The sequence below is a fragment of the Spea bombifrons genome, chromosome 1 (genome assembly GCF_027358695.1).
Source record: "Spea bombifrons isolate aSpeBom1 chromosome 1, aSpeBom1.2.pri, whole genome shotgun sequence".
Classification (NCBI taxonomy): domain Eukaryota; kingdom Metazoa; phylum Chordata; class Amphibia; order Anura; family Pelobatidae; genus Spea; species Spea bombifrons.
This window is the reverse complement of record NC_071087.1, coordinates 15,304,091-15,320,701: the sequence shown is the minus strand read 5'-3', so window position 1 is coordinate 15,320,701 and position 16,611 is coordinate 15,304,091. Positions and strand designations below refer to the sequence as shown.

General features: G+C 39.7%; 1 protein-coding gene across 1 annotated transcript in view; it reads left to right on the top strand.

Moving 5' to 3' along the window:
- The first annotated feature begins 808 nt into the window (after positions 1-808).
- The window catches only part of BOD1L1 (biorientation of chromosomes in cell division 1 like 1), a 29,113-nt gene continuing 13,310 nt past the window's right edge, over positions 809-16,611 (top strand). The window contains exons 1-11 of the mRNA XM_053458291.1: positions 809-972; positions 2,149-2,273; positions 4,875-5,065; positions 5,761-6,372; positions 6,812-6,961; positions 7,218-7,384; positions 8,172-8,286; positions 8,676-8,793; positions 8,983-9,055; positions 9,616-15,790; positions 16,179-16,246. Of these exons, the coding sequence (XP_053314266.1) occupies positions 856-972; positions 2,149-2,273; positions 4,875-5,065; positions 5,761-6,372; positions 6,812-6,961; positions 7,218-7,384; positions 8,172-8,286; positions 8,676-8,793; positions 8,983-9,055; positions 9,616-15,790; positions 16,179-16,246 (7,911 nt within the window). The 5' untranslated portion in view covers positions 809-855. The remainder of the gene's footprint in view (positions 973-2,148; positions 2,274-4,874; positions 5,066-5,760; positions 6,373-6,811; positions 6,962-7,217; positions 7,385-8,171; positions 8,287-8,675; positions 8,794-8,982; positions 9,056-9,615; positions 15,791-16,178; positions 16,247-16,611) is intronic.

The window sequence follows — 16,611 nt, the reverse complement described above, 5'->3', positions numbered from 1 at the left end:
AATGAGAGTTGTAGTTAATGCAATAGCATTACTGCTACCTGCCAGATAGACTTAAAATTATAAGTGATCTAAATAGAATCAGATGCATTTTGCCAGCAAGTACTTTTAGCCTATTTGTAGGGTTTTTTTGGCTGAATCTTTTGCCCCGCAATAGTGTTTAATTTCTTTGGAATAATCTAAAGAGAACATTAAAAAATTCATTTCTAAAAATGTGATCCACTCAGGAGAGTGACTCCATGCTGGTAGCAGAGCTGGACTGGCCACCTGGCACACTGGGCAGGTGACTGGTACGGCTGCGTATTTACGGATCCTGTTGCTCCTGTGTATGCGCAGCCATCAACCAGTTATACATGGAAGCACGCTGGGTGCATAGAAAATATAACATGTGGCTGCATGAACATCATTTGGCCTTAAAGTGCCACTATGGTGGAAGCCAACCTTACATACTGGTAGATGATGTTTACACAGCACTGTCCACATAAAACGATTTACACTACTAGGAACACATAAAATGAGATTATTATATGGCATATAATATGATTGTTGGTCCGTATTTTCCACAGAATCTCATTTTTAAATATATCGGGTCCTGATGTATCTTATGTATTTCTCTTTCGTTGTAAGCATGCGGTAATGACACCGCCGCTCCGGCAGGTGGCGCGCCTCTCCGAAGCTTCCTTCTCTTTCTTGCCCAGGGTCTGCTCTTGTTTTGTATTGAACGGTTTCCCACAATCCCCTGGTTCTTCCGGGTTAGGGTTCAGAGGCCGGGTTTGTTTTGGGTGATGTACCAACGACTAGCCAGAGGCTGGTTCGGAGCCGTTTGCTGTGTCTGAGTGGTTTGTGGGCTGGAAGACCATGGCGAACTTACCGCCCGGAGACCCCAAGCTCGTATCCCAGATAGTTAATCACCTGAAGAGCCAGGGGCTGTTTGACCAATTTCGCAGAGACTGTCTGGCAGATGTGGACACAAAGGTGATGGAGGGGGAGAGAGGCGGAGGGCTGAATTGTGAATAGAAACGGGGGAATAGAAGGGAGGACAGGACGTCCTGTAACGGAGTCACACCGGAGTAGGGTGAGGGATAACTATTACCTGAGGTAATGATAGATGTGCAAAGGCTTTGGCAGAAAATAACCCGTTCGTAGTATAAGTGATCCGGAAAGGACAAGATGTTTGAAACCCCAAATATGATCCTTTAAGACTCCTCACAGTGTGCAGTTATTGTGCCTTTATAAGGATGTAATGGTTTTTGTGGATTCAGATGAAGGCAGCTCTGTGTGGATCTGGCCAGGATCTGTTATAAACCCCCTGATTATTCCTCCCCAACCCTATTGCTCCTGTTTATTTGAATCTGCCTGTGCTGGTTTCTGAACCCATAAGCTGCTGGCCCATTTGTATACAGTTCCATTTAATCTTTAGTAGCTTTACTTTATTTGTATTGGAGACTGTGGGTAGTAGGTACATGCATGTAAACATATGCTTTTATGTATCAACCCGAGGACTACCGTAGTAAAGTGGTGCTCTGCGGTGTCAGAGATCTAGATACAGAGTGTGAATTACAGTTTGGACTGTTTCTCTGTGTGTCTTGTGATACGTTACTGTCTCTTTAAGAAATACAGTATGGTTTTTATATGGAAACTATGGAATCTACCTAAAGGTGTCCACAAAAGGCAGCGGCGTTCCTTTGAATTTACGGCAAAGTTAAAGATCTGGTTTAAAAGTTTTTTTTTTTTTTTTTTTTTTTGTAACTTGTATCATATATGGGAAAGTGGATCTGTGAAGAGGCGTCAGGCATTTATCATTCATCAGACTTTATAGTCTAATTTTGTACTCTGCTTTTCATCAAACCCCTTGATAGATAACTAGTAGTCATCATAACGGCGATTAATTCCCTTTAATACTGAAACACTTGTAATTAAGTTACATATGAAAGAAGACAGAGAACGCATTTCCAGCTAACTTCCTGAACAATTTCTTACCTGACCTTTCATAGTCTGACCTTTGCAGCTGTACGATTCCTTTTTTTTGTCCTTTTCAGTAATTCAGTATTCTATAAAATCTTCATTTGTTTCTTTTTTTTTATTTTTATTTTTTTTACTGTTGTCTGCGCCGGTTCCGTCCGTCCTCACGTGTGCTCTTCTAACTTTCAGCCAGCGTACCAAAATCTACGGCAGCGAGTTGACAATTTTGTAGCCAACCACCTGGCAAACCACACATGGAGTCCTCATCTAAACAAGAACCAGTTACGGAATAACATCAGACAGCAGGTGTTGAAGTGAGTCGGCGTATTTAATATTTGAGTGAAATAGTATATTTATCGCATTAATAATGAACTATTTGACAATGTACATGACAATGGTTTGACGATCTGGCATTTTAAATTTTAATGGCCAATTTTATTCTGCAGAATGCAGGTGTTTGTGTTCATATATTGTCTTGCCAAATACTCAGATGCCCTGCTTACTGTCCCGTATAATAGAATTGCAAATGGTACACTGAGATGTCGTTTTGTTAAAAAACAAAAATCAATTATTGTAAGGGGACATTGCTTTTACTATTGTAATTTTATGACGACGTGTGGACGTAACCCTGCAATGTGTGTTTTCAATCCATGCACATTAATAATTGGTGGAGTCACCTTTATCTGTATCGACAACTGAAACATTAACAATATAAAATCCATGTCACTTTGCAATAACTTATTTTAAAACATGGAAACTCAAAATATCATACAGAAACAAATTTCAGTGTAGTGTTAGGGAATTCTGGCTTATTGGTGAGGGTTTGATAACGCCTGCTGCTACCTATTCTTAGTGTAGGGTTTTTCATCACACCTCCCCCCCCACCTTACTTATTTGATATAAGCAAATAGTGTTTCTTATATGGAGCTAAATCTCTTTAAATATATAACTTACCAGGGACCAAAAGGCGCTCCTATACGGAGACCGTCCTGTCGTTGGAGTGGGCTTAGCATAATATGGTGTCTAACTCTCCAATTTTGTTATCTTGGGAAGGTGTTTTAAGAAGACTTAATAAAAATAGTATATATATATTATGTATTATACACACAGACAAAAAAAGGAAATGCGCCCTTTCTGAATCTAAATCACAAGTATAGACTAAACACAGTGTGGTTAGGCTAATAACAAAAACGATGATAATCTTTCATGCCTAAATTAAACATACCCATTAAGCTCGGCCATATTCCGAGGATGTCTGGTGTGAACGGCTCGATCGTTCCACAACATTTCTAATGGGTTAAGGTCTGGGTTCTGACTGGGCCGCTCTGCCATTCTGTAGTAGAGGGCGCAACAAACCCCGGGCTCCAGGTCGCCATGCGGACTAGAAACCACTTCTTGGTGCCCAGGGTCACATAATGTATTTTCCTTTCATAGGAAAGCATAGTGTGCTGGCAGAACATAGGCAGTAGTGTGGCATGTTGGAGGGGGAGTAGTGTGTGTATACTTATAGTCAGTCTGTGAGAGCGTGTGTATATATACACTGTAGTATCGTTGTTATAGTTAGTGTTAGAGAGTGTGGTGTTAGCATGTGTACATATATATGTGTTAGCATTGTGTGTTACTATAGTTTCGAAGCGTGTGTCTGTTTCTGTACAGTGTTAGTGTGTAAATGTATGTTCATGACAAGGCTTTACAAACCCTGGATGCCAGGTTGGGTAATATGTGAAAATAGAAACGTATTGGGGGGGCTGATTCCCGGATCAAAACCAAATTTGTCGACCCTGCTGTAGTAGATTTACTTTGCTGTTTAGGGTCATTGTCTTGCTGCATCACCCAACTTGTGCCGAGGTTCAGCTGGCTGCCATCCTGACATTTTGTATGATGCTTTTATAAACTTGGGAATTAATTGCCCCCACGATTATGACAAGCGGTCCAGGCCCCAAAGCAACCCCATGATGCATCCTGCACTCTATTTCACCTTTGGGATTATATTTTCATGTGGGTATGCGGTACCTTTTTTACACTATATGTAGTGCTGAATGTTTCTCCTAAGCAATTCAGCCTTAGTTTCATCCGTCCACAGAACATTTTCCCAGCGGCGTTGTCAAGGTGCTCTTTGGCAAACTTCAATTACGCAACAATGTATTTTGTAGAGCAGCGTTTTTCCCTCCATGGCTTCCTGGCAGGCACTCCGTGCCGGTTTAATGTTCACCAATTCCATGGTTACATGCTAACACCACACTCTTATACATACACACACTATCCAACAACATACTCACGTACACACTGACTAACAATAAACATATACATATATGTACACTATACTCACGGAATCTGACACCACAAAACAGACATGCAAACTCTGGCACTATACATTTACGCTCTGACACCACAGTACACACACAAATACGGACTCAAGCAATATATGTATGTATATATGTGTGTGTGTGTATATATGTATGTGTGTGTATATATGTATGTGTGTGTATGTATGTGTGTATATATATATATATATATATATATATATATATATATATATATATGTGTGTGTGTTTCTGAAATAGTCAATATAACATTCCCCAGCTGTTGCAGTTTTTGTTATGTTGATCTATCAGTCAGCAGACCTTGTCTCTTAAAATCTCTATTTAATCTAGGGAAAGCAGAGATACAAACGCTCTTTGGGTGCATTGCATTGATGGTGTCTTGTTTTTTTAATTTGTTTTTTTCTGAACGTGTTAATAAGCAAATCATAAGCATTTTTTTTTATTATCTATATGGCAGATGGCTGTGACGTAAGAACCTGAAGTTGCCTTTGTTGGTTAACAGAGTTGTCTTTTTGTCAGGCAAAATTGTGTAGAAATATGCTTTTTAACAGAGGATGTAATATATTTTTTCTTTTTCTTTAACCCCTTCAGGTCTGGAATGCTAGAATCTGGTATTGATCGTATCATTTCACAGGTCGTGGATCCAAAGATCAACCATATTTTTAGACCACAGGTAGAAAAAGTTGTTCATGAGTTTTTGGCCAACTTAAATGGCAAAGATGATGTCAAGGTAAATTCAGACCAAACTGAAGAGAGATATGAGTCGTCCGTTTCTGTCGCAGGTAGGCTCTATGAAAAAAAAAAAAAAAAATACCTTATTTTTCAAAAGTATGTTATGTACTATGGTAGTGATTTGTGTACTGGCCCAAAATAGATATTCTAAAATGGTCTATGTGCTTGTGCGCTTTCCACCTTTTTTTTTTCTCTTCTTTCTCTTTTCTTTTGATTTTTCACATCTGTGCGACAGCGCCATTCAGCAACCCCTCTCCTCCCTGCAGCCCATCTTCCTTGCACTATGGGGTCTATTCATTAAAAAGAGGGTTGCGATTTCAACTCCCTCTCTTCTCTATTCATTGCTAAAGACAAATGCTTGCAGGTTCCTGCAGCTGGAAGGACTAAGCAGTCCCCATTCTCCCACACACTGCTCTGTTTGACTTGGTCAGCACCACCATAAATTCTCCCTGTGACAAGGCTTTCCTATGTATAGACATGGAGTTAATGCTTGGGTAGGAAGCCTAATCTGGTCAGACTTGAATGTGCATATTGTTACTTTTTAATATATTTTTTTTGTCGGCGTCAAAGTTTAGACTTACAGCAGCGAACAATGTTTGTCATTTTATTGATGCACCTAGTGGAACTGATTTTATTTTTATTAGTGTGGTTGGGGTATTATTAATCAAGGTAATTTCTGTGTTATCTTATGTACCCATACCGATTGTGTCTTAATTGTGCAAATGTTATCTCTTGTCTTTTAAAGGTTCTGCACCTACAGCTGGACCAAGTACCAGTGTAGCAAGCGATGCAATGTCTATTTTGGAAACCATAAGCTCTTTGAATCAAGGAGCGACCACTGCCCGAGCATTAACTGAAACTTCAAACCATAAAAACACTGACAAAACAGGCAAAAAACTCCATACACAGCAAAGTGTGGACTCCAGCTTAGAGAGAGATCATGGTTTAGAGGACTCTCATGAGGTTGAAAACCGAATTTCAGATATGTCAGCAGAAGGCACAGAGATGGCTCTGAGGCAGGAAGGTTTCAATGGAACTTGCCCTCCACCTGAAGACGTTCAAATTTCCGCTAATGATGTAATCGGCTCATCTGAGAGCAGAGGTGCAACATTCGACGGTGACGAGCAAAGCGTTGAAGCAACAGATATAAGTGAAAAGAAAACAGAGGCTGCTGAAAAAGCAGAGACCGTGGAAGAAAAGAGAGAATCGCGACCAGAGAAAAAGAATGAATATTCCAGAAAAAGTGATGATGGCACAAAATATATGAAAGAACGAGACCAGGAACCAGAAACCATAAAACATGCAGCCCCAGAAAAGAGTAAAAATAAAAAGAAAACAGCTGATGTTTCAAAAGAAGGTATTTCTTTATCAACCAAGATAACTCGCTGCTTTTGTTATTTTAGAACAGATTTTTTTCTCTGTTTCAAGATACGTGACAAGTGTTTGGCTGATTGTGTGTATTTATTTGTAGCTTGCTTCTAACTGGTGCAGAAATCAGGAGAAAAGTAATAGTTTTGTATGACTTTCTTATGAACGAAACAGTAATTGTGGCCTGTTAATACAATTGACATATCTTATTCTTGCCACTATTACAAATTATTATTATTATTAAAATGTAAAGGGTAAAGTTTCTTTATTCTGAGAAACTTAATCGCTTGTTCAGCATCTGTTAACTTGGAGGCCCCTGTCTCCCTTGAGTTACTTAGTGGAACTTCATCTTCATTTTTTCAATGTTTTTTTTTATTTTTTATTATTTTTTATGTTTTGTAGTAACTATCTAATTGTTCCCCTTGCAGAGAGTGCTTCAGTGGATTCTGATATGGATGCTTTCTCGGATATCACTGTCAGCTCTGTCCACACTAGTGACCTGTCTTCATTCGATGAGGAAAGTGAAGAGGACGATGCGGTGTCTGAGAGCACAGAGGAAGGAGAAATTACTTCTGATGGTAAGAGAAATACATTCTAAGCCTTTATAATTTGTTTTATTTGCTTGTGCTTCATCACAATTCAGTGTTAGTGTTGATTTGCATTCTAAAATATAATATATAGTATTGAAGCATTGCTCGAATCACCCTGTGCAGTGGGTTATGTTTAAAACTTTAGTCTAGTGTTGTCAGTATTGTATGCAATATTTATTATCCCTTTTTATTTTATCTTAATCTATGTTCCTAATATTAATACATTCATGCTATCTATTTTTAGATGAAGACAAAGTGGAGAGCCAGAGCAATGCCAAATCTGCGTCTGATCAGAGTGAGACAAAGCCGAAATCAACACGTCACGCTTATATACATAAACCGTACCTGTATTCTAAATATTATAGCGATTCTGATGATGAATTGACGGTAGAGCAACGTCGTCAGTCAGTTGTGAGTTGTTTTTTTTTTTTTTTTTTTTTTTTTTTAAGCAGTTTAAGGTTATCTCCCACCATACTTATACTGATTGATAGGAAATGTACTTAACCAAGCCACACTCCAGTTTAATGGGCACTGTATGTGCTGCCTGTAAATCATGCTGGAGAAGACAGGAGTCAAGGGACAACCCTTCAAAACGTTTTTACGCTTTCTTCCGCCTATACTTCTATTTCTTGATTATCTTTCCTAAGTCATCCTACTAACAATCTAAATATGCCACATACAGTTCTCTTTTTAAAGCCAATAACAGTAATATACATAAAGCTTTTATCCATTTGTTTTGTCAAGCTGACTGCCTATTGACTGAATAGGCATGACATAATTTTGAAACTGTTATGGACAATAGAGCTCTGTTATGTAATATAAACTAGATTCTTTTTCATGTAGTTATTAGCATTTTGGTTTCCCTGGCTATTGCACATTTGATTCCCCATTTGGAGCTTTCAGTTGTGATATTTTTGTTAATTTTCACTGTTCTCCCTTATTGTAATAGCTACAGAGTCTCCAACTGCCTCATATTCGATTTAAAGAGTGTTGGCAGCAGTGAGCTTACTATTACATTCTAATCCTTTGCAATGTTTTCATGATAAAATGCCATACGTTATTAGATTAAATGCCAAATTTGTTGCCCCAGCTAAAGATACTGGGTTCTATAATTCACTGGTATCTTAATTGACTCATGCCGGTGACTTTTAGTGTATTTTGTCAATGTGTTTGCTTGTGACCCAGCTTCTGTTTTCAGGCTAAAGCAAAAGAGGAGCGTTTTTTGAGAAGGCAAGTGAAGAGGGAGAGGCTGGAAGAGAAACGCAGACTGAAAGCTCTTGAGAAAAATAAGACTTCAAAACCTAAGTCTCAAGGTAAAGAGTCTGTAAACTGAACAATATGCATAATTTCACATGATGCTGTCCTCTGTCAAAGGAGTAATGCATTGCTTCTTGAACTTGTCCCTGGCATACTCTCCTTGGTATGGTATAAAAGCCTTCGCAAGATGCTTGAGTGCTAGCATCAACGTGTCGGGGACCTTTATATACTGAAACTAATTGAGAATGTTGTTCAAATAAAAAAAAAATGCTTAATTTATTACAGTAGCAATGTGTTTCCTAGACCTATTTTAGTTCTGTGACCTATAGCACTTGGAGAATTCTTTGCCACTTAATTTATCCAATTTTTTTCTGTTTGAGTTTATGTATATATTGGTATATTAATGGATATGTATGGTATGTATTTTTGTTACGTGGCATACCAGGAGTGGAACACAAATCTTCAAAGAGCCCAAAGGCTGCAAGTATAAAGGAGGTGCTGAAGGAACAGATGTTTCTAGAAAAGAAAGTAGCAATGAGCAAGAAACTAAAGAGGCACATGCGGTATGTTCAGTGTTATCAATGTTTTTGTACAAATATTTAAATAGATTTGAATGTTTCAGTAAGTTGCCTATATCTCTTTTTAGCGAGACTTTTTTTGTTTGTCTTTTCCAATTTAAGTCTCTACTTCCTTTTTAATTGCTTTCTTTTGTAAACGTTCCGTAAGGCTTTTTTCTCTTCTTCTTCCCTCAGGGCTGATAAGAATAATTTCAAGCAAAAAGATGACCTAGATGAGGACTCCAAAGACTCACAGAGAACAAACGAGGTTGTCTGCTTTATTTTATTCTATTCCTTCTGACAAGCTAATGCCACAAAAAGAAATGGGCTGTTTGCACATCTCTATTTAATAGGCAATATAAAAAAGTATAGTTTTTCATTTAATGTAATAGAAATTCTCTGTAGATTATTTTTTGTTTTATTTCTAAAAACCCCGCAGATTCTATAGCACTATTACAATGGATGGTGAAGAGGATTAAAAATTGAGATATAGTGGTACAGAAGCAGAAGGGAACCTCACCCTTGCAAGCTTAGTGTATAAAACATGCCAAAGATAATTAAAGGAGTTTAGTGTGCCTGACAACCCCACTAAAAATGAAGTCCCCCACGAATTTACAGAAGGGGCCGCTTAGGCATCATATACATTATGTGTAATGTGCCTTTAGAGGATTAAATGTAGTTATATGTGTAACTCCAGCATTTCGCAATACGCATCCATGCAACTGTTTGTAAGTGTGTGTATTTTGAATATTATTTGCTGGGTATTATGTGCTTTAGTTGGATTGTATCCTACATTACAATTAACCAGCAAATTGTATCTCTTTGCAGTCCTGTGAAAAAATGATTCCATCCATAAAGGAAACCAAGCATAATCCAACGAAGAATGATGTTAAGCCGTCCAGAAATCTAGGAGAAGATTCAAGCTTAGAAAAGGAACATAAACGGAAAACCCCCTTACAGATTGAGAGGTCACAACATGATGATGTGCGAGAATCAAGAAAAGTCTCGGAAAGGTCCGAAACCAACTCTGATGACCAAGAGAAAAATAAAAATGTGTCTAAACCAGATAAGCATGCAAAGAAAGAAAGTGGTGAGGCTGAAGCACAAAACACAAAAATCAATCCAAAGAAAGAGCCAAAACTGCATAAGAATGGGCGTGAAAGAACTTACTCAGAGGATCATTCATCCTCAAAGCATAAGTACAAGACCGATAATGTACATAAAGCTAGTGAGGAATCTGACCTACATAGGCTCAAGAAAAATTCAAAAGAAGATGATAATTTGCGAAAGCGAAGTCAGAGTAAATCCAGTTCTGAAGAAAGGTCAGATCGAAAAAGCAAGCACAAAAGTGATGGAAAGTCTTCTGTGTACGGTAAAGAGGAGAAAATCCCTTCCGCTGAGCATAAGACTGATGGAAACTCACACAAAGATGGCTTTAAACGTGAGCGGCATCAGTCTACAGACAAAACAAAGTCTGACCACAGGTATAAACGGTCTCTTAGTGATCCCAGGCCACGAAGAGATTCTCAGGGCTCTTCGAGGGAACATAGTGTTTCTCAAAAGAAGTCAAAGAATGATGTAGATTCAGCCAACTCGGATAATTCAAAGCAGGAGGACAGCTCACACAAAGACAAAAGAATAAGGCAAATCTCAGAGGACAGAGCTTCGACCAAGGCAATCGCTAAAAGTAGCAGTAGCAGATCTTTAAAAGCAGGTGACCCAGAGGAAACGAGCCAAAAGTCTGAAAAAGATAAAAGTTCTTTGGGCAGTCATATGGAAAAACACCGTAAATCAAAGTCTGTAGATAAAGACAGAGAGGATAGGATTGAGACTGTTGCCCAGTCCTCAAATAGTGTAGCCAAAGAAAGCAGTCATAAGTCTAAACATTCAAGTGAAAAAGGCAGAGAGAGATCACGGAGTGAACACAGGGAACATTCCTCTTCCAAGAAATCCTTAGGAGAAAAAAGTAGCAACTTAAAGCACAGCCATAAGGATGCAAAACGGAAGGAAGATAACAGTAAGCAGCAAGAGAAGCCTGGAAAGCAATCTGATGAGAAGAGGTTACAGGAACGAGGAAGCAGTCTAGATACCAAGTCAAATAAAAAGGCCACTGGGGAGATGAAAGGTGAAAGCTCCAGAGCAGCTGGAACTAAAAAATCATCAAAGCCTGAAAGTGAAAATGATGGAGCTAGTGCAGGAGAACTAGCCAAGGTCAGCACAAGTTTCATTCCAACAGAAGCTAAAGACCCGTCATGCAATTCTAATACAGGGCGACCGGATGAGAATTCAAAGTCTGGAAGAACAGTCAGTGAGACAAAGGAAGCGACGGAGCCAGCGGTCACGGACTTTATGACAGAATCGTATGAAACCAGTAAAGGACTTTCTTTAAAATCCAAATCTAAAAATATGCCCAGTTCTACCAGGACGAGCAACGCTAGTAGGAATATATCTCCTATTATACCTACTTTAGATTTCCATGAAACAAAGGATCTTATTACATTGAAACTGCATTCTGCGGTGAACAGTGCGGCGAGTATGTCATGTTCTGGCACCACAGCTGAGGGATCCAATGACCGTGTGTGTAATTCCAGGAGCTCTTCAAGGAAAAATAGGAGTCTGGAAAACAGATCTGCTGTCCCTCAGACCAGTGGAAATGAAAATCTTTCCTCTGAACAGAGAGATACATTTCTGGAAACAAATGTTGGTGAACATTCAAAGATGTCTCGTGCTGCAGCGGTATCTGAAATAACTGGTTCAAGTGATGCAGAGATATCTACAAGTGACGCAGCTGGCGAAGAAGGAAAGAATGTTGCAGAACAGACGGCTATATCTGCCAGCTCAAGCTTCACGCCAAACACTTCTCTGACATTGTCAGAATTGGACAATACAGTTAGTGGAAATGATGTTGAGGAGGATTCTGTAATGGACACACTACCAGTTGCAACAGAAAGCAATAGGATGAGTATTGCAGATGAAAATGCTTCACACTGTGGTGTAGAAGACAACAGATTTAATATCGTGTGTACTGAAAGCAATGCAGAGAGCAGTGTTACGCAGACTAATGTTGGAGAGACAAGACAACGGTCCAATCAGCATTCAGAAATGGGGCCAAACACCACCTCTTTTAGGGGTAGAAATCACATGGAGTGTGAAGGTGCTTCAACCTCATCAAGACCCAGAGAGAATGCTGCAACATCGTCTGACAGTTGTGTGGGTACAGACGGCGCAGATAATTCTAGAAAGGGGATTGTTTTAACATTTCCAAGTTATGGAGAAAATACTCACTCTACTTCTGCTGAAGCTGATGTTTCATCAGAAGATGCAGATGCTACAGTGTTATCCGAAAACAGCTTTGAAGATGCAACGACTACTTCTTCTTATAGTACAAATGACCATGGCGATCATTTTTCAGAAGGAGCCAGGGAGAACGCAGCAACTTCTTCTCAGGGTGCAACTGAAGCTTCGACAGAGGATGAGGCGCCTGTCGGAAATGTTACAATGAAAGCAGCCACATCATCTGTTGCCAATAGATCATCTTCAGATACACAGGAAAATGCAGCCACTTCATCGGAAAACACCGAACCCAATATGAGTGTAACTTCTGAAAATGTTATTGCGCACGCAGCAACCTCTTCGGACAGCACGGCAGAACATGAGACTCCTTCTAAAGCTTTTCAGAATGGCATTACAAATGCAGCAACCTCCTCAGACAGTGTAGCAGAAAGGGATGGTGTCCAAAGAGTATCTATGCTTCCAGTCACCTCCTCATACAACACAGAAGAAAGCAATGATGCTGCTCCAAGAGCGTCTGAAAATGTTACTACGCATGCTGCCACGTCTTCTAGTAGTATGATTAATAGTAGTGGAGAACTGAACGCTGAGGGTTCCTTGGTTTCTTCTGAAAATGACAATGAAAATTCCGCTGCTTCATCTAGTAGTGCTATGGACAGCTGCATGTCCGAGAACTCTAGAGTTTGGCTTAAAAATCCAGTAGAACGGGATGAGAATGCAGCAAGTTCTTCAAGCACTGTACATAGAAACTATCGAAATGAGCATAAAAATAACAATTTTAGCCACGTTGAGGACAGCAAGAATGCACGGGCTACGTCAAGCACACAAGTTGATGGTGCGTTTGGTGATCGATTTATGGAGATCATATCTTCGGGTACATTGAAGGAATATTCCGTGAACTCTTCTGATATTCCAATGGACAGCAGCACAGAAGCATCTGATTCGGTGGATCGGCTGCACTGCTCGAGTAGTGGCACATCGCAAAGCCGTGATTTTGAAAAAGATGTTAGCCTGGAAAAAGCAAAAGAAAATAACACGGCATCATCCAGCAGTGCCTTAGATATTGGGGTAGATGTCGTCTGCCAAGGTCCTGTAGTTCATAACCAGAATGGTGGGGAGGAAGCTGCTTCATCCTCCTCCAGTTCTTACATGGAGAATAGCGCGTTACACAGAGATAATACACCAAGTTCTGAAAATCCAGAAACTTCAGCATCTTCAAGTATTGCAATGAATAGCAGTAGTGAACAAGTGGATGTTTCAGTCACATGTCCAGGGAACAGTAATGATAATGCAGCAACATCGTCCTCTAGTAATTCTGATAATAGAGCAAGCGATGTCTGTGAAACCAAACAAAATAATGTGCAAGCTTCGACCTCCTCAAATATTGCCATGGACAGCAGCACAGGAGAGGACATGGATGTGGAGTTCGCAACAGACATGGAACGTGGGGCAAGTACAGCAACATGCTCGAGCTCTTTAAATATTGTCGGTATGGAACCAAAGAGTGAACTGTCAGAAAGAGACATTGGCATATCGGCGTCTTCAAGCTCTGCAGCTGATGGCTGCTCTAAAGAGGAAACAGATGTTATCATTTGTAAAGAGCGGCTTAGTGAAAATGCAGCCACGTCCAGCGACATGATGGACAGCAGCACTGAAAACAGTTTTACACTTTCTAACAGCGCTATTTGTGCGACCACATCGACCAGTAATACAGGGGTAGGAGGTGCAGACAAAACGATGGATCGTGGCTTTAATATATGCTGCGAAATTAATAGTGAAGCCACAGCAGCGTCCTCCAGCAGCGTCACAGATGACAACTCAAATAATGGCGGACACGATGCAACGTCTTCAAATTATGTGATGGGAAGTAGCACTGGTATAGAAAATCTGTCTCTGACATACCTAGACAAGAATGAGGAGGCGGCCAGCTCTTCGGGTCTAATCAGTGTTATGAAACTGCCCGGCTCGGGAACAGACGAGCCCATTGGAAGCCAAGCTGTTGAGCATGCTACAACCTCAAGCATGGAAAGGACTAACAAGTCTGTTAACAGTTTTAGCGCTGCAGACAGAGAGGAAGATGACAATAGTGAAAGGGACTGTAGTAGTGTTGAGGCAGCAGCAGAGTCCAGTCTTGCGGTCTCTCAAAAGGGCATATGTGTCATAGTTACATCAGAGCAAGGAGTCCTCTCAGGGCAGAGTATTTATAATAATAATAATGAACCTGTAATAAACTCCAATGATATCCACAATATGGAGTATGAAAGAACTGATGAAAAGGAGGATGCTGTCAGTAGTGCCAGCTCAGAAGAACAAAAGTTCTGCTGCAATAGTTCTAGACAGGACCGTGTAGCACCTAGAGATGGGGAAACCGATAGTGCCGTGACCAGTGTAGGCAGTGAGGTGGGGGAGTCCTTGAGCACGAATGATAATTGTGAGGCATTTAGCCATGTGACCTTTGGAGATGTGGATATGGGAAGCAGACCTGTAAGCTGTCCTGAAGATTCTGCGGTTTCTTTTTCCAGTGGTGGAAACATAAATGACAATCAGATGTCTGAAGCTAACTTGGATACCAGAGTGACAGAACACTCAGACAGCGGCCCTTCTTTTGAAGCTGGAAATTGTGAAACGGGAGCAAGTGCAGATTGCGAAACGGAAAGACCAACTAACAAAGCCATCATTGAAGAAGGCGAAGGGACTGTTACCAGTACTGGAATCACAGAGGAAAATTACAGTGAAAAAATGAGACGAGGAAATCAAGATGGTGAAACGTCCTACTCTGGTACAGAGACTGAACAAGGTAATGTTATGACCAGACAAGAAACTAGAAGCCTTGGTGTAGTAGTAGATGACGAGAGTGCCATCACAAGTACTGGCGCTAAAGAAGACGAGGAAGAAGGTGAGGGATTTGTTACTAGCACTGGAACAGCAAGTGAAGACTCTTCATTCTCCACTGGGACAGAAGACAATTCCAATAGTGCTGTAATGCAAGATCAAGAGAATGTTACAGCTTACGCTGAGGTTGTACAGGAAGAAATCAATCTTGAACAAGTGAGTGCTGAAGATACCACTGAAAGTGTGAGAATGACTGGTGTTCAAGAACACTTACAGAATGTGGAAGACATTAAATGCACAGAAGAAATGGACTTAACTTGTGTGTCAGGGGAAAACACAACAGGTGAATCCGATACCCTATCTAACAAATGTGAAATAAATACAATGCAAATGCCCAGTATGGATACCGGTGGTTCTGAGCATGGTGAGAAGGTTGAAGAAGAGGCAAGGAATGAGGTGGCAAACACTGTGGATGAAACGTTGGTGGACCTTCAACAAACAGAGGCTCCTTTGACTGTTGTGACTAATGAAAGAAACCTGTCTGTGGAATCTGATTCAGTAAACGACGCTTCCTGTTCTGAAAGTAATGTTTTGAATCCAGGAGGTGGTGACACAGACAGCTTTAAATGCTCAGTTTCAGATAACGATGGTGTAGATGACGCAAGAGAATTGGACAATAACAATAATGAAGATCCTCGGTCAATGTCAGAGCAAGAAAACCCTCTGACCACTTTAGAATCCAGTTCAGTCCAACCAGTGAGTGAGGCCAGCGCCAACGATCCCCTCTCTCACAGTGTGTGTGGTGATATTGGCACAGCAGAGCCTGAAAATCTACCCAAAAGTGAACTTTCTGAAGATGGAAACATGGCTCCTGTTCCAGGTTGGTTATATATATATCTAAGTGTGTAATATTAAAATGTGTTTGTAGTCTACATATCTACATAGTCGCAAAGTTACTTAAAGGGGAAGTCCCTTTTTTTTTTTTTTTTTTTTTTTAATCGCTAACATGGCAATAATACAAAAAACAAAAACCTACACCTTAAAATAATTTTAAATTGTGCATTGAGGAAACTTTCCTTCTTGATGCCAGAATTCTCGCTAATTAACTAGAACTCTAGTTTTCCACTTTTCACGTATGGGTTCCTGGTCCTTTTTATAAAAAAACAAAAATCAATAATATATATATAATATATTATATTGAAGGCAAGCCTGGGGGTTTACAAAACTTTGGACCAGCAAACTTCTTTAATGTGTCTGTATAATTTCAGAACCTGTCAATACTGCGAAGGAAAAAGAGGAACAGTCAAGCCTTGAGGAAAATGAAGAGACTGAGATGGTAAAAAATAAAAATTGTTTTGTTTGATAAAGGATGGATCCTTCAAGTTTTATGTTATCTTGCTTATGTGTATATAGCTGATGTAATGTCATAATATCATTGATATATTTTAAATCTAGAATCAAGGAAGCCTTTTTATTTTGGGTTTTATTTTCATTTTCTTTTCTCAATTTGAGCTTAAATATCCCTGTTTTTAAAAACAAATGCTGTAGTTGAACTTTTTTTTTTATAATAGCAAAAAGAAAAATGATCTTGTCGACCAGACATCTGTTAATGATTTTTAATTTAAGAGTATTAAGATGCTTTGTCTTTATTTTTGCCAGTATTAAGCTGTTAGAACAGCTATATGTAACAACCTAAAATGC